This window comes from Brachionichthys hirsutus, unplaced genomic scaffold, assembly GCF_040956055.1.
Source record: "Brachionichthys hirsutus isolate HB-005 unplaced genomic scaffold, CSIRO-AGI_Bhir_v1 contig_976, whole genome shotgun sequence".
Classification (NCBI taxonomy): domain Eukaryota; kingdom Metazoa; phylum Chordata; class Actinopteri; order Lophiiformes; family Brachionichthyidae; genus Brachionichthys; species Brachionichthys hirsutus.
Window position 1 is genome coordinate 1,059,306 of NW_027180316.1, and position 18,037 is coordinate 1,077,342.

The 18,037-nt window shown below is 41.0% G+C and overlaps 1 protein-coding gene across 2 annotated transcripts in view; it reads right to left on the reverse strand.

Annotated features, from left to right (window-relative positions):
- Positions 1-1,443: 1,443 nt before the first annotated feature.
- The window catches only part of dync2h1 (dynein cytoplasmic 2 heavy chain 1), a 65,884-nt gene continuing 49,290 nt past the window's right edge, over positions 1,444-18,037 (reverse strand). For both annotated transcript variants that reach the window (XM_068756703.1, XM_068756702.1), the window contains exons 82-95: positions 15,993-16,103; positions 15,164-15,233; positions 14,999-15,084; positions 13,352-13,427; positions 12,931-13,145; positions 11,805-11,909; positions 9,244-9,360; positions 7,632-7,739; positions 7,272-7,373; positions 4,892-4,981; positions 3,202-3,311; positions 3,041-3,122; positions 2,095-2,221; positions 1,444-1,827 (exon numbers count right to left, since the gene is read on the reverse strand). In XM_068756703.1, coding sequence (XP_068612804.1) covers positions 1,679-1,827; positions 2,095-2,221; positions 3,041-3,122; positions 3,202-3,311; positions 4,892-4,981; positions 7,272-7,373; positions 7,632-7,739; positions 9,244-9,360; positions 11,805-11,909; positions 12,931-13,145; positions 13,352-13,427; positions 14,999-15,084; positions 15,164-15,233; positions 15,993-16,103 — 1,548 coding nt within the window. In that variant the 3' untranslated portion in view covers positions 1,444-1,678. The remainder of the gene's footprint in view (positions 1,828-2,094; positions 2,222-3,040; positions 3,123-3,201; positions 3,312-4,891; positions 4,982-7,271; positions 7,374-7,631; positions 7,740-9,243; positions 9,361-11,804; positions 11,910-12,930; positions 13,146-13,351; positions 13,428-14,998; positions 15,085-15,163; positions 15,234-15,992; positions 16,104-18,037) is intronic.

Genomic DNA, 18,037 nt, shown 5'->3' on the forward strand with positions numbered 1-18,037 from the left:
ACAAGCCGGCTGTGACTCGTCTGAGGTTCTACCACCGGAATGTGGTTGCAGTCTGCAGCAGAGACGAACATTTTAAATGCGTAAAAACCAAATGAGAAACCGAGCCTCCTTGCAGGAGCCGAAAAAACACTTTACCACTTCTGTTTCATCAGGCCCCACGAGATGGTGACTCAGCGAGCATCAATACGCATTACCCAAACAGACTCATCCGACCTCTCTGAGACGGGATGATTACATATCATTACATACTATTATTTCTCCTCGGTGGCAGAAAAGTGTCATGAACTGCGTTTTGAACCATTGTTCTGAAATGACTCACAAAAATGTGGGTTTCCCATCAAAAAAATCCAAGCAAACATCTCAAGACAGCGAAACCAGAGTCCGACTTTCATCACGCTAGTTTCCCATACCTGACAGACTCTGTAATCACGTTGAGTTGGAAACCAGCCCTGAGCCAAGCGCCTACTGTTTGCTGCAATGCTGATTTTAATTTACCACCTCTGCCTGCAGGATTATGATAAAAAAACAACAACAATTTACGGAGGAGTAGTGTAACAATGGCAGCCGTTTTTCAAATCCAGTGAACATGTGAGACATTAAGATTTGCTGAACAACTCGTGACATCAATCGTCCATATTAAACTGAATCCTCCTACTAGATTTCCATCTCTCCCTGACAACCCATCCTAACCCTCTCCATCCACCTCTTTCCCGTTGACCCCCCCCGACCTCCGTGTCACGACAATTTTCTCATGCTGTTTTTTTCTTTACCTGTTTTCTCACTCTCACTCACTCCCTGCATCATCCCTCTGCCTCGGCTTCATCCCTGTGCCTCTCTTCACCCTCTGACCCAGAGGGCTGTGTTTTGTCGAAATCCAATTCTCTCTTTTTTAAACCTGCTGTTCCATTTCACTACCATTTTGTCACACTGCAGTGCACACACAATATCCACTCCTCCCTTATTCCAACTCTCCCCTCCATCTTGCAAACACACGGACGTTCACGCTCATGAGCGTTTGCATGACAGCATAAACATGAACGCACAACGGGAGGATTCAGAGGGAGAAAGTCTAAATTAAGCCATCAATCAGTTCTGATGCTACCTGCTCGGGTTCAAACACAAGCAAACACAAACATACACACCTCCCACCCACCGCTCTGAGGCCATCCATCATAGCTTCACTGAATCCACTCAACCTCAACTAACAACCTAACAGGCACTTTCATCTCATACCTGTTTCAGCGCTCGCTCGCTCACACACACACACGTTGGTGCTTTATCAATATCATTTACACCTTAGCACTAATAATACACGCTGAAACGAAATTAAAATAAGGAAGATTTCCATTAGCCTCCGTATTGAAACATATAAATGACGACTACGACTATAAATCCAAGTAATAATGATTTATTTCCTCTTTATTTTTGAGCAAATGAGGTTGAAAAACACACTAAAGGGACAGAATTACAACAGAACATTGATGAAAAAACAACAACAAAACACATTTCATCATTTCTTTAAATACAATAAATTACTGATCTACAGATGTATAAATGTCCATGAAATGTGGAGACTTATGACTGTTTAGATGCTGCTGTTTTGCGTTGGTTACAAAAATCCAGTAGTCTGTGGCCTCAGTCTTTCTTGAAATCATTATTTACCCGACCGAAGCCTCTGTCACTGCTGTTTGAGGAAGAGAGCGGCTCCAGTCTGGATCCACTGGTTGGGGTTTGCTCCACAGGGCAGACAGATGTGTGTGACCACCTTCACCCTCTCCGAGCTGGTGTAGAGAGGCAGCCAGATGCTCTCCTCTGATGCCGTGGAGTCTGCAGCAGTGCTCTAGAATGAAAACACACATTATGGAAGCTGCAGGCAGTTACAGTTTGAATTCAAATGCCAGCAACAAACAAAAGTCATCCATGCTGAAATCCCCAAACATCCCACTGAGGAGGGATGTTAGCTTTCTGCAAGGCTTTTAGACCTGAAAACATGTCTGACTGAATTTAACAGAACCGCAGATATCCATGTTTCACACACACAAATGAAATCTTCAAACGCAACAATATACCAATATAACATGCTAATTTAAACACAAACACATACCTGAGGAACCCAGGCCATGTAGCACAGAGGGACAGCCGAGACACTGGGAGAGTTATGTTGATTCTCACATAGATGAACACCATCAAAACTACAGCCTTCCAGCTGGAGACCTCCGACCTGGAAGAAGAGCAAAGCCCAACAAAATTAGACAAAGGAATGAGACACAGAAAAACAAGATGAAAGGATGACAAAACCAAAAAGTCTGCACATGACACACAACAGGGAGTGCATGTAACAAAAGATGACACACATTTCTGTCACCAGATTAACCAGCATGCAGCATACATTGTGTTTGAGAGGGAGTGTTTATGTGAGGGAATTCAGTCCACTGATGGAGGGATTTTCCACAGGAGGACAGACAATAAAGGAAACCCTGGCGTCAAGTCAAACATACAGACGACCAACAAATCATCATAATCCGTGAAAGAAAAAGAAGAGAGGGAGTGGGACACAAATCCCAGAGTGTATGTGTGTGTGTGTGTGTGTGTGTAGGGCAGCTTATTGTTTCACAACAATTATCCCCCCCCTTTTACTTTTTCTGTCAGATTTTATCTCACACAATTCAAGTTAGACACTTTGCATTGTCGCGACAGAAGCTTTTCCTTTGACGATTTGAATAGGAAACGAAATAATAATATCGCCCTTTAAATCAGAGCATAAAAGGGGAAGAAAGAAGAAAGAACGGCATTGTGCAGCATGCGAGAATCTGCATCCATCAAATGCGTTACGAAAGCGCAGGAGGCCGGCGGTGACTCAGCAGCAGCAGATGTCTCTAAAAGCAAACTCTTTGCTATTCTTCCCAACTTTCCCCTCTCCTGAAGGCACCGCGTTCTTTTTTCTGCATTCTATTCTTGCGGTTTAACTTTACGTTTGCAATCACTCATCACTCAGCCTGTTGGTCTGCATGCATGATCTGTGCACTTGCTGTGGTTTTACCTTGACTTGCAGCTCGGCCCGTGCTATGGGACGACTCCACGATGAGACAAACACCAAACTATCCATAGAACATCCCATGGACCTGAGAATCACACGTCGTCGTTAACATCAGGGTGCATGCTCGATAAATCTCACATATACGCGAAAGCATCGAGCGTCACCTTGCAGTTTCCTGTCTTAGAGCGTTTAGGAAGGTGTCAGGGTGGAAGAGCTCCGATAGATCCAGGACGTCGGACAGAAGAGCTTGTCTTGCTGCACGTTCCACCCAAGTCTGGATACACACGCGGATCATCACGCATACACACACGCACAAAGATAAATTAAACATAAACTGAGCATGTAACAAATAATCACCCAGAGATGCAAATAGTTCAGGCATAAAACCTATTTTACACAGAGAGTCAGGCCCATTTAGTGGATCAATGAAAGTTAATAAGACAATCATCTTCAGGTCGAGGGGTGAACTTTTAAACAAATAGTGACTGTGAATGCTTTAATAATGAAATTTAAATATTCGTTCTCTCTCTCGTCAAAGTTTTGCAAAGATTACAAACTGAGTTTTAATTCACGTTAATTTTCATAGAGGACATCGATCTGTGCGTGGCCTCGATATTTGTACGCAAGTCGGCGTGTTTTTTTTAATGAGGCGAGAAAGGCTTACAAAGAGATGCAAAAGCAAGTCCATAAAATGTGCTGCGTACAGAATTTTATGTGCCCTTGTCTTTTTTCTTTATCACAGCATCAACAAGCTGACGAAGGAGGAACCCCAATTACAAGAATTTATGTACAAACACACACAAGCTATTTAAACACAGCGACATGTTATCAACGTAACGAAGACTCGTCACACAGTCTGTGTTTATTTACACTCAACATAATAATACTGGTTTTATGCTCCTCCAACATGTGATTTGAAATGGAACATCAGGATTCTGTGGCCAGAATAGAAGGGACATATATCATGGCGGCATGATCAAGGTAAAAATGATGATTTATCCTCCCCGTTGGTGGATGACCGCCTCCTCTAATCAGAGGTCCAGCAATAAAGTTTCCTGTAAAAGCCAGGGTGCACAGGGGTGCAAAGGATTTGGCCTGAATATGCATTCTATGGTTGATGTATAAACACTATGTTCAAGGTCGTCCAACAGTGCCGCTAGTACTTTGTTCTTTAGCAGCTCCGCATAGCAGACACTTTGGCCTTCATCAGACTGATTAGCTAGCAGGACACAGACAACCCTAACTCTAAACCGAGCTGTAGCCCCAACTCTTCCTACATCCCCTAACTCTAAACCGAGCTGCAGCCTCAACTCTTCTTACACCCCCTAACTCTAAACCTAGCTGCACCCCTAACTCTTCCCACACCCCCTAACCCTAACCCGAGCTGCAGCCCTCTAAGTGAGAATCTTCACCTCCTATCACCAATTTATAACTTACAAACAGTTCACAGAACCTCCCGTTATTATATGACAAATGCTAGGATTCTTTAGCTCTACAGGGTTCTTAAAGGAAAATGTTAACTATGTAGCTTAAAATCACAAATTGCAATTTGAAAAGAATGGCAAAGAAAGCATACTTTTTCTGGCTCAAGACACTTTCCAAAGGAAACAGAAAGAAAGCAAACACAAAAAATAAGAACTGGCACTACTGTGGAGTATTTGGATGCAAGGTCCTTTTTTAAATTGCTTGAATACTAAGAGTGTCCTCCTATAACACTCAACATGTCTGGAGGCCAAGGCTCCTGGCAGCACATAAATGCAGAAATGAATTAAAGGCATCCTTCAATCCTTACATTTATTCTGATTAGAAAACCCAAGTTTCCATCCTGTTAGGACCGTCACAGGGGGCTATTACCTGTATAGCGAGAGCTCGTGTTACCACAGCTCTGAGGTACTGCATCGGCTCTTCCGGCCCTTCCCATTTATTTTGCCATGTTGAAGGGCACTGTTGTTGAGGGGAAAAAGCACAGGAAGGAAGGAAGTAAACAAACAAGTGTTATTATTATTCTTCAGGAGAGATAAGCTCATGGTGAGCACAAAATACTGCAAGATATGCCTGAAACAACACAAAAATGTATCAGACTCTCACAATGTTTTTGCCAAAGAAGAAATATTTGATACTGAAAACAACATATGCCTGCTTTTCTCTAAGTTTTGGTTACGACTGGTGGAATAAGATCCAACCAATGTGGGTTGGCAAGAAGAAAGGCAAGACTCTTTCCAGATACCAAGCAGTTTTAGATGTCAATAACCTAGAAACAACTGTGAATTGGAAGCTGAACACTAAAAATATGATGCTATTCGTGCAAATTTGAGTATCTGTTAGTGATGAATCATGACAATTAGAAAATAGTTGTGAATACGTTATGATAGAGTCGATAAATTATAACATTATACGAGAGTTCTGATTAAATTCTGTTTATTTTTGTGGCATGTAGTAAAAAAATATATAATTAAAGTTCTGGTAGATTTTCAGAATACACATTTATAGTTTGGGAAAAAATGTATCCACAAAAACTCCCCACAAAAAAACCCACAAAACATTTATGATTAATTTTGAGCGGTATAGTGGTGTAGTGGGTAGCGCTGTCCCCTCACAGTACCGGGTCTGAAACCTATCTGTACGGAGTTTGTATGCGCTCCACGTGGGTTTCCTCCCACCTTCAAAAACATGAACTTTAGGTGAATTGATTACTACAAAATCATCAGTAATGTACGAGTGTGTGCAAGAATGGCTTTCTGTCTGTCTGTGTCTGGCCCCACGATGTGCTGGCGACACGTCCGAGGTGTACCCCATCACTCGCCCATAGCCAGCTGGGATAAGCTCCAGCAACTTCCGTGAACTGAAAAGTGGCTGTAGATGAGACAGTCGTGAACATGAATGGAAGATTCGTTTTTATCCAGTGCTAATAACGACACATTCATGTGACTGTGCAGTCGGTTCTCAGGGCATTAAATTGGTGCAAATTCAGTCTCAAGGTACCGGTAACTCCCTGAATATTTTGCCACGTGTGGGGGCTTTCTGGCAAGCCATTATTTTGAATAAGAACATTCCTTTTATCACTTACCAGCCTGTCTGTGACCACGATGTTAAGATTAAATGCTAATTTATCGTAACTGGTGCCGATTTATCACTGATCATAGAGATTGTTTAATCAGTCAAACCACCATCATTGCATCTGTCCTCATGCTTTCGCATTAATTATAGCAGCCCTGATCAAAGACGCTGGTGATATTTATTTCTGTTTTTCCACTGCCATTCACTGCTCTCCTCTGATGCTTGGAAAGTTTCTAAGTATCTAATTATTTCTTACTGCACAAATGAGGAGAGGGGCAATGTAGCTAATGGAACCAGAGTTGTGCCTGCGATACCTTTACAAATTTAACCATGATCCACCTTCCAAAAACATAAATAAATGGATATGATTGCTTAAAAGTGGTCCTTTAACTGGTGCGCTCGGCAGCCGAAGATGTCCTGGAGCTTTCAATTTTTTGTCTGCCTACGTTGTGCTCTTAAAAAAGAAAAAAAAAGGTATTCAGTATAGAAGCACTAATGCACTCGCTAATGTATTCCATTAGAAAGAGTTCTGTTATTTGACACATCTGGAGTTGTGGATGATATTATCTGCTGCGTAACTCTGGGTGAAGTTCGCTTCAAACAGGTCTGTCCCAAGCCTAATCTGAATTAAAAACTGACTGGAGACAAAAACTGAAGAAATTGGTTTGGAGAGAGAGATGGGAATGAGATTAAAGAACCATTTATTAAAATAAAAACAGTCACAAAGCAGTGAGAAATGAATTACGGCCAAGGCGTCTCTCTCTCTCTCTCAGGAAATTACAAACAGAAACATAGTAAAAGTTTGATTGTGCAGCTCTCCTCCTCCTCATCACAGCCACTTTGAAACGCAGGAGGGTAAGCGCTGCGTGTGTTCGACATTTACATTCAGCTCTGCGTTTGCCCCTGTGGACAAAACCTCTCTGTGTGGAACATTTTCCACTTTTGCCTCCAGTCAAAAGAAATAATTTACTTCCATCTCTAAGTCAAAGAGATAAGACTTATTGTATATTTTATGATGAGATAAATCAAAGTTCCATCCAATGTGCTGAGCTGTCAGAGCAGAAAATCTGCTGAATGTCAAATAACAGACACTATTCTATCTGACGCTGTTGAAACAAAGGCAGCCAAGACATGTGTATTCATTTTTATAATTTGACTATCTGATTGAATAATTTACCACTTGATTGAGGAGGGCAGTGGCCAGCCTCTGGACCTCAGGAGTCAACAGTTGGGCCCCTCTGGTGACCTTGCTCAACGCGGACAGGGATTGGTGGAGACTCTGTGACAACACTTACAGGTTAGCGACGTTAAACAACATTATTACCTCGAGCTGCCATTTGAGTGGTTATTAGCTGAATGAGCTAACGGTTTTAGCGTTCTTATTTTAATGTAATTACTTTCAACAAGTAAATGAAAGTAACAAGAAGTGTAAGTACCACAAATATTTTAAACAAAAGGTAATGTAATATATATCGTTAAATTATATTTCAAACAATAGACAGATATTTACATTTTTGTTTCTGAATTTCTGACGCACCTGGACCAGGCGGATAGCATTAAACAGCTCCAGAGTGATGAATGACAGAACCGGTGACCCCTGACCTTCAGCAGGCGGAGACACGTTCTGGTGTATCAGCTTAGAACCCTGACAAACAGTAGACAGACAAGCAGGTTAGCATGAAGGAAGCAGATATAATTGGACAATAGTCATATCAATTGACTTAGAGCTCTGGATGTTTGGACAATTTAATCAATTGAACATTGTCATCTCTGTTCCCTGTGAGCTTCCTTAGCACAATCATACATGAACTAAAATGGTTTTTCCACAATGAAGAATGAGCTGTAATTACATTTGGATTAGGCTTTTTTCCCCAGAATGCAAACAGGGGAGTTCATTTCCATTTGTCAGCAGAAGGATCAATTGTAAGTGTGTGTGTGCACAACAGATGCTATGCGCAAAAAAAGATACACAAAAAATGTAATTGTGATGTATTCTGTTGTGCGTACTACTCCATATTAATGTAGTCCTAGCCAGCGAAAGGCAGAGTAGAGAATAGAGAGAGAGAGAGAGAGGGATGGTGCGAATGCAGGATAGAGGAAAGAAAAAATGAGTGAGATATAAATGAGACAATAAACAATTGCCTCCATTCAGAAGCACCCTAACAGCCAACAATGCCATATGCTGTCTCTTTCCCCTGGTCTTGATCCAGACTTTATAAAGATTTGATGAAATAAATACATTCAATTCGTACAAAGAAATACACAGACAGCAGGCAAATGCTATATTATCCAGACATAAAATGACCACCAGCCACCCAATCAGTCCGTGTTCAGTTGAAAAGATAAGGATGTGCATTCAGGGAACACAAATCCACTGATGGTCAACCACAAGATGTTAGCCGATGACAGAAGGGTCCGCTAATTGAACGCAGTCGGAGGTAGATTGTAATCTGTGGGTAACTAGCTAGTGAAACGCTAGCAATGTTTAACACAGCCAATGCGTCTACTTGAAATGAGAGAGGGGGAAGGCGGGAGTAGAAAGAGAGGGAGGCATCGGTGCAAATGAGCAAACAGGAGAGTATGTGACAGCATGAGAGTGAATACAACAGAGGGAACACGGTGGCTGAATGATTCAAAAAAGAGGTAGATGTCCTTCTGATTTGGAAAGGTGCCAGTCTCCAAGCAACCGCAGGAGTCCTGCTATCATCCTCATTGTTCAATTAGACCCTACTTATTCACAATGAACTTTCACGGGTTTTAATTTAGACTAGTTATTGCTGCATGGGGAATGTAATAGCACGTTGAATGATAAATCAGCATTTAGCAAATACAAGTTAGTTTTATGACAAAATGGTACAAGATATTCAGACATGTAGTGTTTCAATGATGTAAAGATTATGGTGTGATCTATAGATGTGTTATCACATTCCTTAAATTTTAAGGAAAAAAATATGAACTGATGAGATTCAGGCATGGAGTCAACTTAATAAATTTGCTGAAGATGAAATAAAGTTGACATTTGGCCAGCTTTTCAGTTTGGCAAGTAAACGGCAACATAAAAGGGGGTTTGATCCTGCTTCAGAGTTGGAAGCAAACCGAGCAGTTGTGGAAATCGACAAAGGAGAATGGGAAATATTAACTGAACCAACCTGGTTGAGTTTCTTCCACAAGAGGAAGATGGGTGCGAGTCCACTTGACCAAAGCTCCCTGTCAAACTTTGAACCGGTTGCAACAGAGCGGCTTAAGACACGCAGCTGAGAAATCACCTACGGGTCAATCAAATACACAGACAAACAAATTAATGACATTCAGAAAATAAGTGGCAACAGAGCGGCACCTTTTTCCAACTGACACATTCCATTCCTGTTTACGCAGGAAGCCCTGCAGCAGGCTTTGAAAAGGTTGCCTAAAAATAAATGACGGCGGATTCTTACAACCACCTTATAATAAATAGACCCATAAAGTCGCATGCAAAATAGGTCTGTGTGGCTTCAGTCTTCTACAAAAATGTGCAAAATGTAAATGGAATAAACAAGCAAGCATTCAATGCAGAGTTAAAGAAGTAAATCATTAGAACAACATCATTGATAACTCTGGTTTCACTGTTTCATGACCTAAAATACTACAGAGGAATACATTCCAAAAACACACATCAGCTAACAGGCCCTTAAGCGCCTAGTCAAGCAGGATTAGATGCAGGCATAGAGTCCTGAACGGTGCTTTTATCTTGACCCAGCGTGTGTTAATGTGATTTTCTACATATCTGTGTGTCATGGGGAAGGCAAAGTGCCTGATAAATGGCTTTCATTTTGGCCAGGAGGACTCTTTACCAACACCCGTTTTATCTTCTCTGTTCAGAAGGGGTGTGTGTGTGTGTGTGTGTGTGTGTGAATGACAGCAAGAGAGGGGACGAGTGAGAGAAGAGAATGATGAAAAAACAGATAGCTAATCTAGAATTTCACCTACAGTAAAAATGAGAGCGGCTGAGGATGGAGATTTGAAATATACTTGGGGTCAAACGTATAGGGATTTAAATATATTAAATATCATTCTTATCTTAACCAATGGCAACAAAGCAGCAACTGCATAATTTAACATCCTATGCAAACAGTGCTACCACTGCACCATCGTGCTACCGTCATGTTTATTACAAGTGCAATTCAGGACTGCATCTCATATAAACTATTTGTCATAGTGAAGAAGTTATTTGATGAAGACAACTAAAAACTCTCAACCTGTCACATATGAAACAACATCATCACTGGATACAGTTAAGTTCCAAACCAAGAGGATTGCCAAGGTGAGAGAGAGCGAGCGAGATAGAGAGAGAATGTGACAAATGACAGCAGGAAGAGAGACAAGTAGACACGGGTGGAGTGTGGCTTTGTGGAACCCGTGTGCTCTAAACTATGGTATGTTGTTGGCTGCAGGAAGCCTGAAAACACAAGCTCTAGTGGTTAAACATGGTTTGAGTGTGCCGAGTTTACTGGAGCTAGTTTCACACAGGAAGAAATAATTATTGCATAATCCTCAATCCATCATGTCACTCGCTTTTATTTTTGCTTTTATTCCATTGACAGATAAATGAGGTTCTTTGATTTTTTTGCTCTTGTTTCTTGAATTCTTTTTTTCATCGAGTCAGAACTCTGGGATATTTAAGTTTTTATGTGCATGACATCAGTATTGTGTGCCAGGAATTACTTAGATGCTAAATTCTATGCCTAAAGTTTGGCCAGGACATAACAAATTGATTGATACCCTGTTTGAAAACTAATTGCCTTGGGACTATTGTTAAACCTGTATAATGGCTGCAGCGTAAAAAGCCACTTGCACCTATGAGCTATGGCAACAATTCACACCAACAACATGACCTCCGCTTTGATCAAATCTGGCACGATATGCACTGTGATGGATTACCCATGTAACCCTAGTTCCATGTCTCTGCAAGGTGAATTTTATTTTGTAGTGAAATAAATGGAAATGGATGGCTGCCTGGTATAATGGTTTAACCTTAAATTGAAGTCCTGGCCATGAAATAAACTGCTTTCATGTCTCCTGAAGGGAGGTGATGCCCTCCACCACAACTGAGGTCGCTGGCTGGTTTGAAGGATACACATTCAAACATGCATTAACTCAAACACTGTGATTCAAGCAAGACTATAGATTGTATAAAAAAAGAGAACTACATAAAAACTTAACTGCACAGGTTTCACCTACAATATGCTTGAGTAATATCCTGTGTAATGCAAACAGCAATTAGGAGATAAATAGCCTTTCTGTACAAAGAGTGCAGTGACCTTGCAAAAACACGGCTGCCAAAGTGAAAAATTGACTTCACTATGGCAGGGAGTGCTTACTTGTTCATTTTGTTAGAACCTCTGGAAGTCGGAGAACGTCAGCATGTTGATGCATGTGCTATACTTTTAATGTAGGTCTCTTCCTTGAAAGATCTGTTTGCTATTACTTTCATGCTTTTATGTATTATGTATTATTTATTATTATTTTGCAAATAAGGCATCATAATCAATTCAAATATCTGATCGGTTCTGATCACCTTTCACGATAAACACAGAGCACATCTCAAACTCACAATGAGGATGAGTGTCTGCCCATGTGTGAACTGGGATGTTAGTGCTTCACGGAGCATGTAAAAAATAAGACATGTGCACAGCTATACATCGAGTGTGTTTGCTTGTGTCGATGGCTGCACCTGGGAGCTGATGATTCTCTGGGAGGATCGCTCTATGTTGGCAGGCAGACCAAAGAAGGCAGGTCTGTCATCCTCTGGGAGATTCTCTATTATGTTCCGATAGTCCTGGAAAGAAACACAAAAACATACAGCTCACACAGAAAAGCTGAAGACAGTCAATTTGAGCATGTTAAAATACAACACAATGCTTTTTTTTTTTCAAAAATGCTGCTAAATTGAAAAAGTATAAACTTCTAGCATGCTTCTTAGGGCTGAAATGTGGGAGTATAAGATAAACTAGCAGGGCAGTTGGATAGAGTATCTCTGCCAAGGCCAATAGTCCACTCTCCTATTACATGTAGATCTGCAAGTGCAACTAAATGTGTGGGTAGATTTCCAAAAAGTATTGGAATTATGTCAAAACAAGGCCACGCGTATCATCGCAGTATCTGCAGAGAACCAACATGTACCCAAAGTTTCTTCAGTTTGTTACTGTTATTATCAAAGAGAGGAAATAATATAGTAATCTTGAAATATAGCATTCCTACTGGAGGTAAAAAATACTGCACAGTCCTGAATTCTATGCATTTATACAGATTGATACAGCTTTCCTTACGTTATCAATTATCAATGTCACTTACATTCAATGTGGATATTTCCATATCGACTTAATTTGTGCAGGAAGTCGTCTTTCTAAGGCTCTGCAGTGTAATAACTTATTCAATCTATCTAATCGATAGGTTGGGCTTTCATTTATCTTTGTGAATTCTACACTACGTCAACAGAATGTAAGGCAACTTTAAGGTTAACTAATTGGATGAATTTGCATTGGCAACTTTATACATTAAATTAAAATAACACTGACACCTAATACGTAGGAAAGTCCATCACTGAGCTGGTAAACTATTCAGGAAAAATACTGGGAGTATTAATTACGTTTTTGCTCCTCTGCCAATACAACTTGACCATTTAAGGAAGCCAACAACAACATTTGAATTTAAGTAAATTGGAACCATAGAAGTGGCTATTTTTTTTCTCTCTGGCAAGAAATACTTCTTGAATATCTTCAAGAGCTTTACAAAGAGTACTATGGCTGCAAATATTCATTAAAATCCATTCTTTGACAACTGATGTCCAGACAACTTACCAATAGGGAGCAAGAGTTTGGGAGGTTGATTTGAGGCGGAAAGAAACACGTTCCCCTTCTGCTCGATCTCTGGCCACCTGAGAGGAGCTGCGAGGAGAAGAACTGCTCCAGATAGGAGCGCAGGATGCGGAGGTCAGAGGGGTTGTCGATACGTCCACCGTAGATGGCGCTCTCCAGAAGACCGTGGACGAACTCCCACTGGAAAGGTCTGCCACCTTAAGGAGGTAGAAATGTAGATGGTGATTAATGAAAGCTACAGATGTATGTATTCAGAAAACAAAAGGAAACTCCAGTAACACGCACACAGCGGGCATCTACCACATGCTTCAATTAAAGAGGTAATTGATTGAAGAACACACAGATTCAATCCCACATTGCAGCAGTCTCCACTTTACTATAATGTTTGCTACCAATCCCTTACCTTCAAAAAGCCTGTCAATGATCTCAAAGCTGGCACGGAGGTCCGACAGAGAGAACTCGTAGAACTTAGTCCAACCCTGGGAAAGGGGAAAAAAATATATTTATTGTACCGGTACGACAAAGACTTACCTTACTACAGTCTAAATCCCTGACATACTGTTTATCAAGCATAAAGACTGTTGTTCTGGTCGTGTTTGTCTTCTCCTTGAGGTTGACCTACCCTAATTTTCTAGGAATTACAACAAAATATCTGAAGCAATAAAAAGGATTTCCAAACTCTTACAGCCCAGTGATCTTATATACCAGTAAAGAGCATTCAATTCAGTCTACTGTGTTATTGTCTTCCATAATGACTCCACTCGTATATCTTTTCAAATATTTTGTGCACACTGAAAAAAGATGAAAAGAATAAATTGGAGAGGAAGGATGAAGGCAGTAAGTGACGGTGGAGAGGACTGCTTCTGTAATTGGGTGATCATGTTCTTGGATGGGAAATAACATTACACTCTCAAATGAAGACACTTAGCAGAGGTTCAAGGATTGAGAGACATAGAGAAAAGAAACATTTGCGAGTAATGGCGCAGACTAAGGATGGAAAAAAAACAAGTAAATAGAGGTTCTCTCTGCTTCTTCCGAGAGTTTAATAATCCTGTGTGCCAAATCATACATTGCTATACAAACAGAAAGCGATACCAGCCTTTTATAACTGCAGAGATGTTGCAATATTTAATGAGACAGACCTCTCATTAGATAAATTGTGTGTAGGGCTGTTGAGTGAAACCAGAGAAGTGTCAAGATGGAGAGGATGCTGCATCAGTGTGAACGCAGCACATTTTAATTAATTTAGATTAATGGAAATCTAACAAGCGAAAAATTACATCGACAGAATAAAATGCTGAATATAACATCCACATAACAACCGGAATGGTAATCAGTCCACCCTTAATCCCTATGGCCTCATAACTCTTCAGCATCACTTCTCTCAATGATTTTTGATCTCCTATCCATTTTATGCTAATTCTTGAGGTTCAACTAAGGAAATAAATAGCATGTTTTTCTCTAAGAATGCAAATTAAACCATTTTTTACACACTCTATTGTGTTATGTGGACATCCTTTATCAGCAGAATTGAGGGTCAAATGAGGAAAAGTCATGTTCCCCAGCTCTGAACATTTTGAGCTGTACGTATGTGGCGCATTAAAATGTATCACTTACCGGTAATGTTATTTAGAGCTGCTGTGAGGCTGGAATGGAATCTATGTTTGATTGGTATTTACCTTCAAGGTCAGGTCAGGTCACATAGTTCATTGTCCCCGGAGGGAAACTGTTACGCTAGCGTAAATCACGAAGAGTAAAAACGAAGAATCAAACTTGAACAAGTCCAGTTGATTCTTCGCTTTTGCTCTTTGTGAGTTACCTCGACCTGGATGACTGAGAACCTGCACAGATATGTGCTAGCGTGATCTCTTACATGGGGGTTACTTAATGTTTTCGAAAGATAACCAGATGGAATACGCAACATTGACATGCTACGATTAAACAGGAACTGTGTTTTTCCCCCTTTTACTACAGTGTTAGTTTACTTTCCGACATGAAGTAGAGGAACTCTGATCACTCAGGTATATGTGGAGGTGTCTGTGTATTTTACCTGTGGTATGTAATTGCGTCTCTCTTGGCAGACAGCATGGAACCAAGCCAAACAAAACAAGGATTGGGCTCTTGCCAGGATGCCTCCTACAAACAAATGATCAATATGTCATGACAAAAGAGGAGAGGAAAGGAGGAGAGGAGAGGAGAGGAGAGGAGAGCCAACCTTTACTGATCTGCTCTGGAGTCCATGACTCGTATGTTCTCAGCAGATTCTTCTTCAATCCAGGAGGAGCCTGGAGTTGGGGGCGTAAATTGTGGACAGACAGACGGAGAAAAGGGAGTCGAAAATATTTTATTATGATGCATTCAACTGGAACAGTCATGTACATTAAATTCTTCTGGAAACAAAGTGCTCTTGCTATAGAAAATGACATCAACACACATTATCTGCTTCACTGAACATTTGGTAGCTTCAGCTGTAGGTTTTGACAGCACGCACAGGCCGTAATGAATATAAGTGATTTGCAAAAAAGTATAAAATACTCACATATATTAACGATAGATTTGTCAAAAGAGACACAATCTAAGCGGACAGACTCAAAGGAGAGAGGATTTTTGTATGAATGCTTGGCCGTAGAAGCAGCCAACCCCTTGAGCAGGACTCCCATCACAAACAGACTGAGCACTAAAGCTTGCATTACTAACACACGAGCTGCACAACTATGCTGCTCTGTAAAGATGTACAGATGCGTGGTTCCATTTGTGTGCAGTCATTATATAAGGGAATGGAAGATACATGGTTCTAAACAAATAACATTTCAGTCACAGAGTCCGGACCCACGCTTCTCTCTTTTGAGTAGAACATAACCCACATCATGAAGGACTTGATCCCAGGGTGTTGACAAGAATGTACGGATGTGCGTAAAGTTTTTCAGAATGAATTAGTTAACAATAACCTACACTGCGTTTCAGGTTAAAGTACACCAGAGTATTGTGGTTGCGTTGTTTGCACAGCTGTTTGCGTGTGGTGATTCATGAGAACGTGTGGGTACCTCATACGTGATCTTCAGGCTGGACTGCAGCAGGATGAGAGGAAATCTAGGGTGAACCTCTGCTGTCAGCCAGAGACGGAAGCCTGGTTTGGGGTGAAGCACATTCAGCTCCTGAGGACAAGTGACAGTAAATGCGTTTTAGATGACGCATCACACAAACACACGAAGAAAGATCATCACAGGAAAATGGAGCATGATTTTGTGGGTATACTGCATTTCAGAAATGAAAAGTCCTGAGCTAACCAACTTCATAAATTAATTTTCCGCTTGGATACCCTGTGCGCTTAGGAAAATGAAGTCAACGCAAGATACTAATGGGATACTAAGCATTAAAGTATTTATCTCATAAATAATGGCATACATACTATGTGTGCTATTATTTATTGTAATTTATTATTGTGCTATATCTTTCTCTCTTTTCTTTTCACCGTCTCCTTCACTATCGCATCCTCTCAATTTCAATCTTTCTTTCTCTCATTGTGTTCTTCCCACCACTCATTCTATGAAGGTTTGTGATTAAAAACAGCCTCCGGATCATGGGTCATCTGCTTGAATGTTCACACACACACACACACACACACACACCGCATTGACTTGTGCTCACATTTTACATCATTTGGGATTGGGCCTTCATCTAAACCGGTGTTATTTGCATGTACACATTTTTTTTTTTTTTACATAAGAATAAGAATCTTAACACAGTGTAACTCCAGATACAAGCCTATCGCCCGTGCTTTCTCCGGAGACGCTGTCTGCCTGAATAGATGCATTTCTGAAAGGTTTGGTGTGCAGTGATTCATTTATTCGCGGGAGTAAAACAAGTCAAATGTATCTATCTTTTCTCATATGACTCCATATGATTGGTAGAGTGACATGCACTCAGACTGAAAGATAGATCCATACGCAGAGCTGGAGTGGATGATGTGAAAAACGAGACAGAAAGCTCTGCAAGTGGAAGAATATAAGCCGACAGGGATGTGAAGACATCGGCACTGCCAGCTTCAATTATGAGTATGTCACTCTCCTTCTCTACCCCTCTTTCAACCTTTGTCCCAGCTCTTACTGACCGACTGATTTAGTGAAGTATCGAAGGATTGGATAGACAGATGGCAAAAGAAGTTGGAAAAGTTAGACACTGTATGGAGAAATCTAGTAGGACAGAACAGATGGAAACAAATGCAGAAACGTAGAGATGCTTTGCAACAATTTCAACCTGCTTGTTGAGGTTCGGTTCATCTTTCCATACTTCAATATTTCTACATTGACTGTGTTTTCTTTTCTTTTCTTTTCTTCTCACGTTCGCCATCGCCGCTGTTCCACTTGTTGCATCAGTTTTTCATCTCAAGCTAAACTGCAAAGACCCGACCTCACCGGTTGCCGTGCAAAGAATAAGACAAGGAAAGAGTGAAGTGGAAGAGGGGTCGGCAGGAAAAGCTGGTGAGGAGATAGACAGGATGTAGAGGGAGAGACAAATGGAGAAAACCAAAGAGGAGAGCTGAGTAGAGAAGAAGAAGAAATGAGCTGTAATAATCTCAGGTTAAAGCGACACAGGGAGCGCAGACGACTCTGGACAGGAAGGATCTCTGGCTAACCCCTGGAGGTACGGGCTCCCCACAGATACATGGGCGAGCTCAGACAGACAAGCCAATCAGTGCCAACAGCTGAGCCTCCCAGTGAGATCTGACCCGCTACAATAAAGCAGCGATAAAGAGTTCACCGGCACAAAGAGCAGGAGTTAATAATAGAAAGTGGAGGACACGTATTAACCCACACAGAACTTATTTAGCAAGAAATAACATGCAGTGAGCAGTGACACACATACGCTTATCACAGGCAAAGTAAGCCTGATACAAACACACTTACTGCGTAGGGAAACCTAAACATACACAACCGCACAAACAACTGCGCAGAAAATAATATGAGCAGACAGGTTGAGAGGAAATGTGAATGTGCAGGCAAATAACAAAAGGTAATTTTAGATATGTACATTTCTCCAGCCTTCAGAATTTGTCGTCTTGTGTTGTTGTGTTCGCGTACATGTAGTG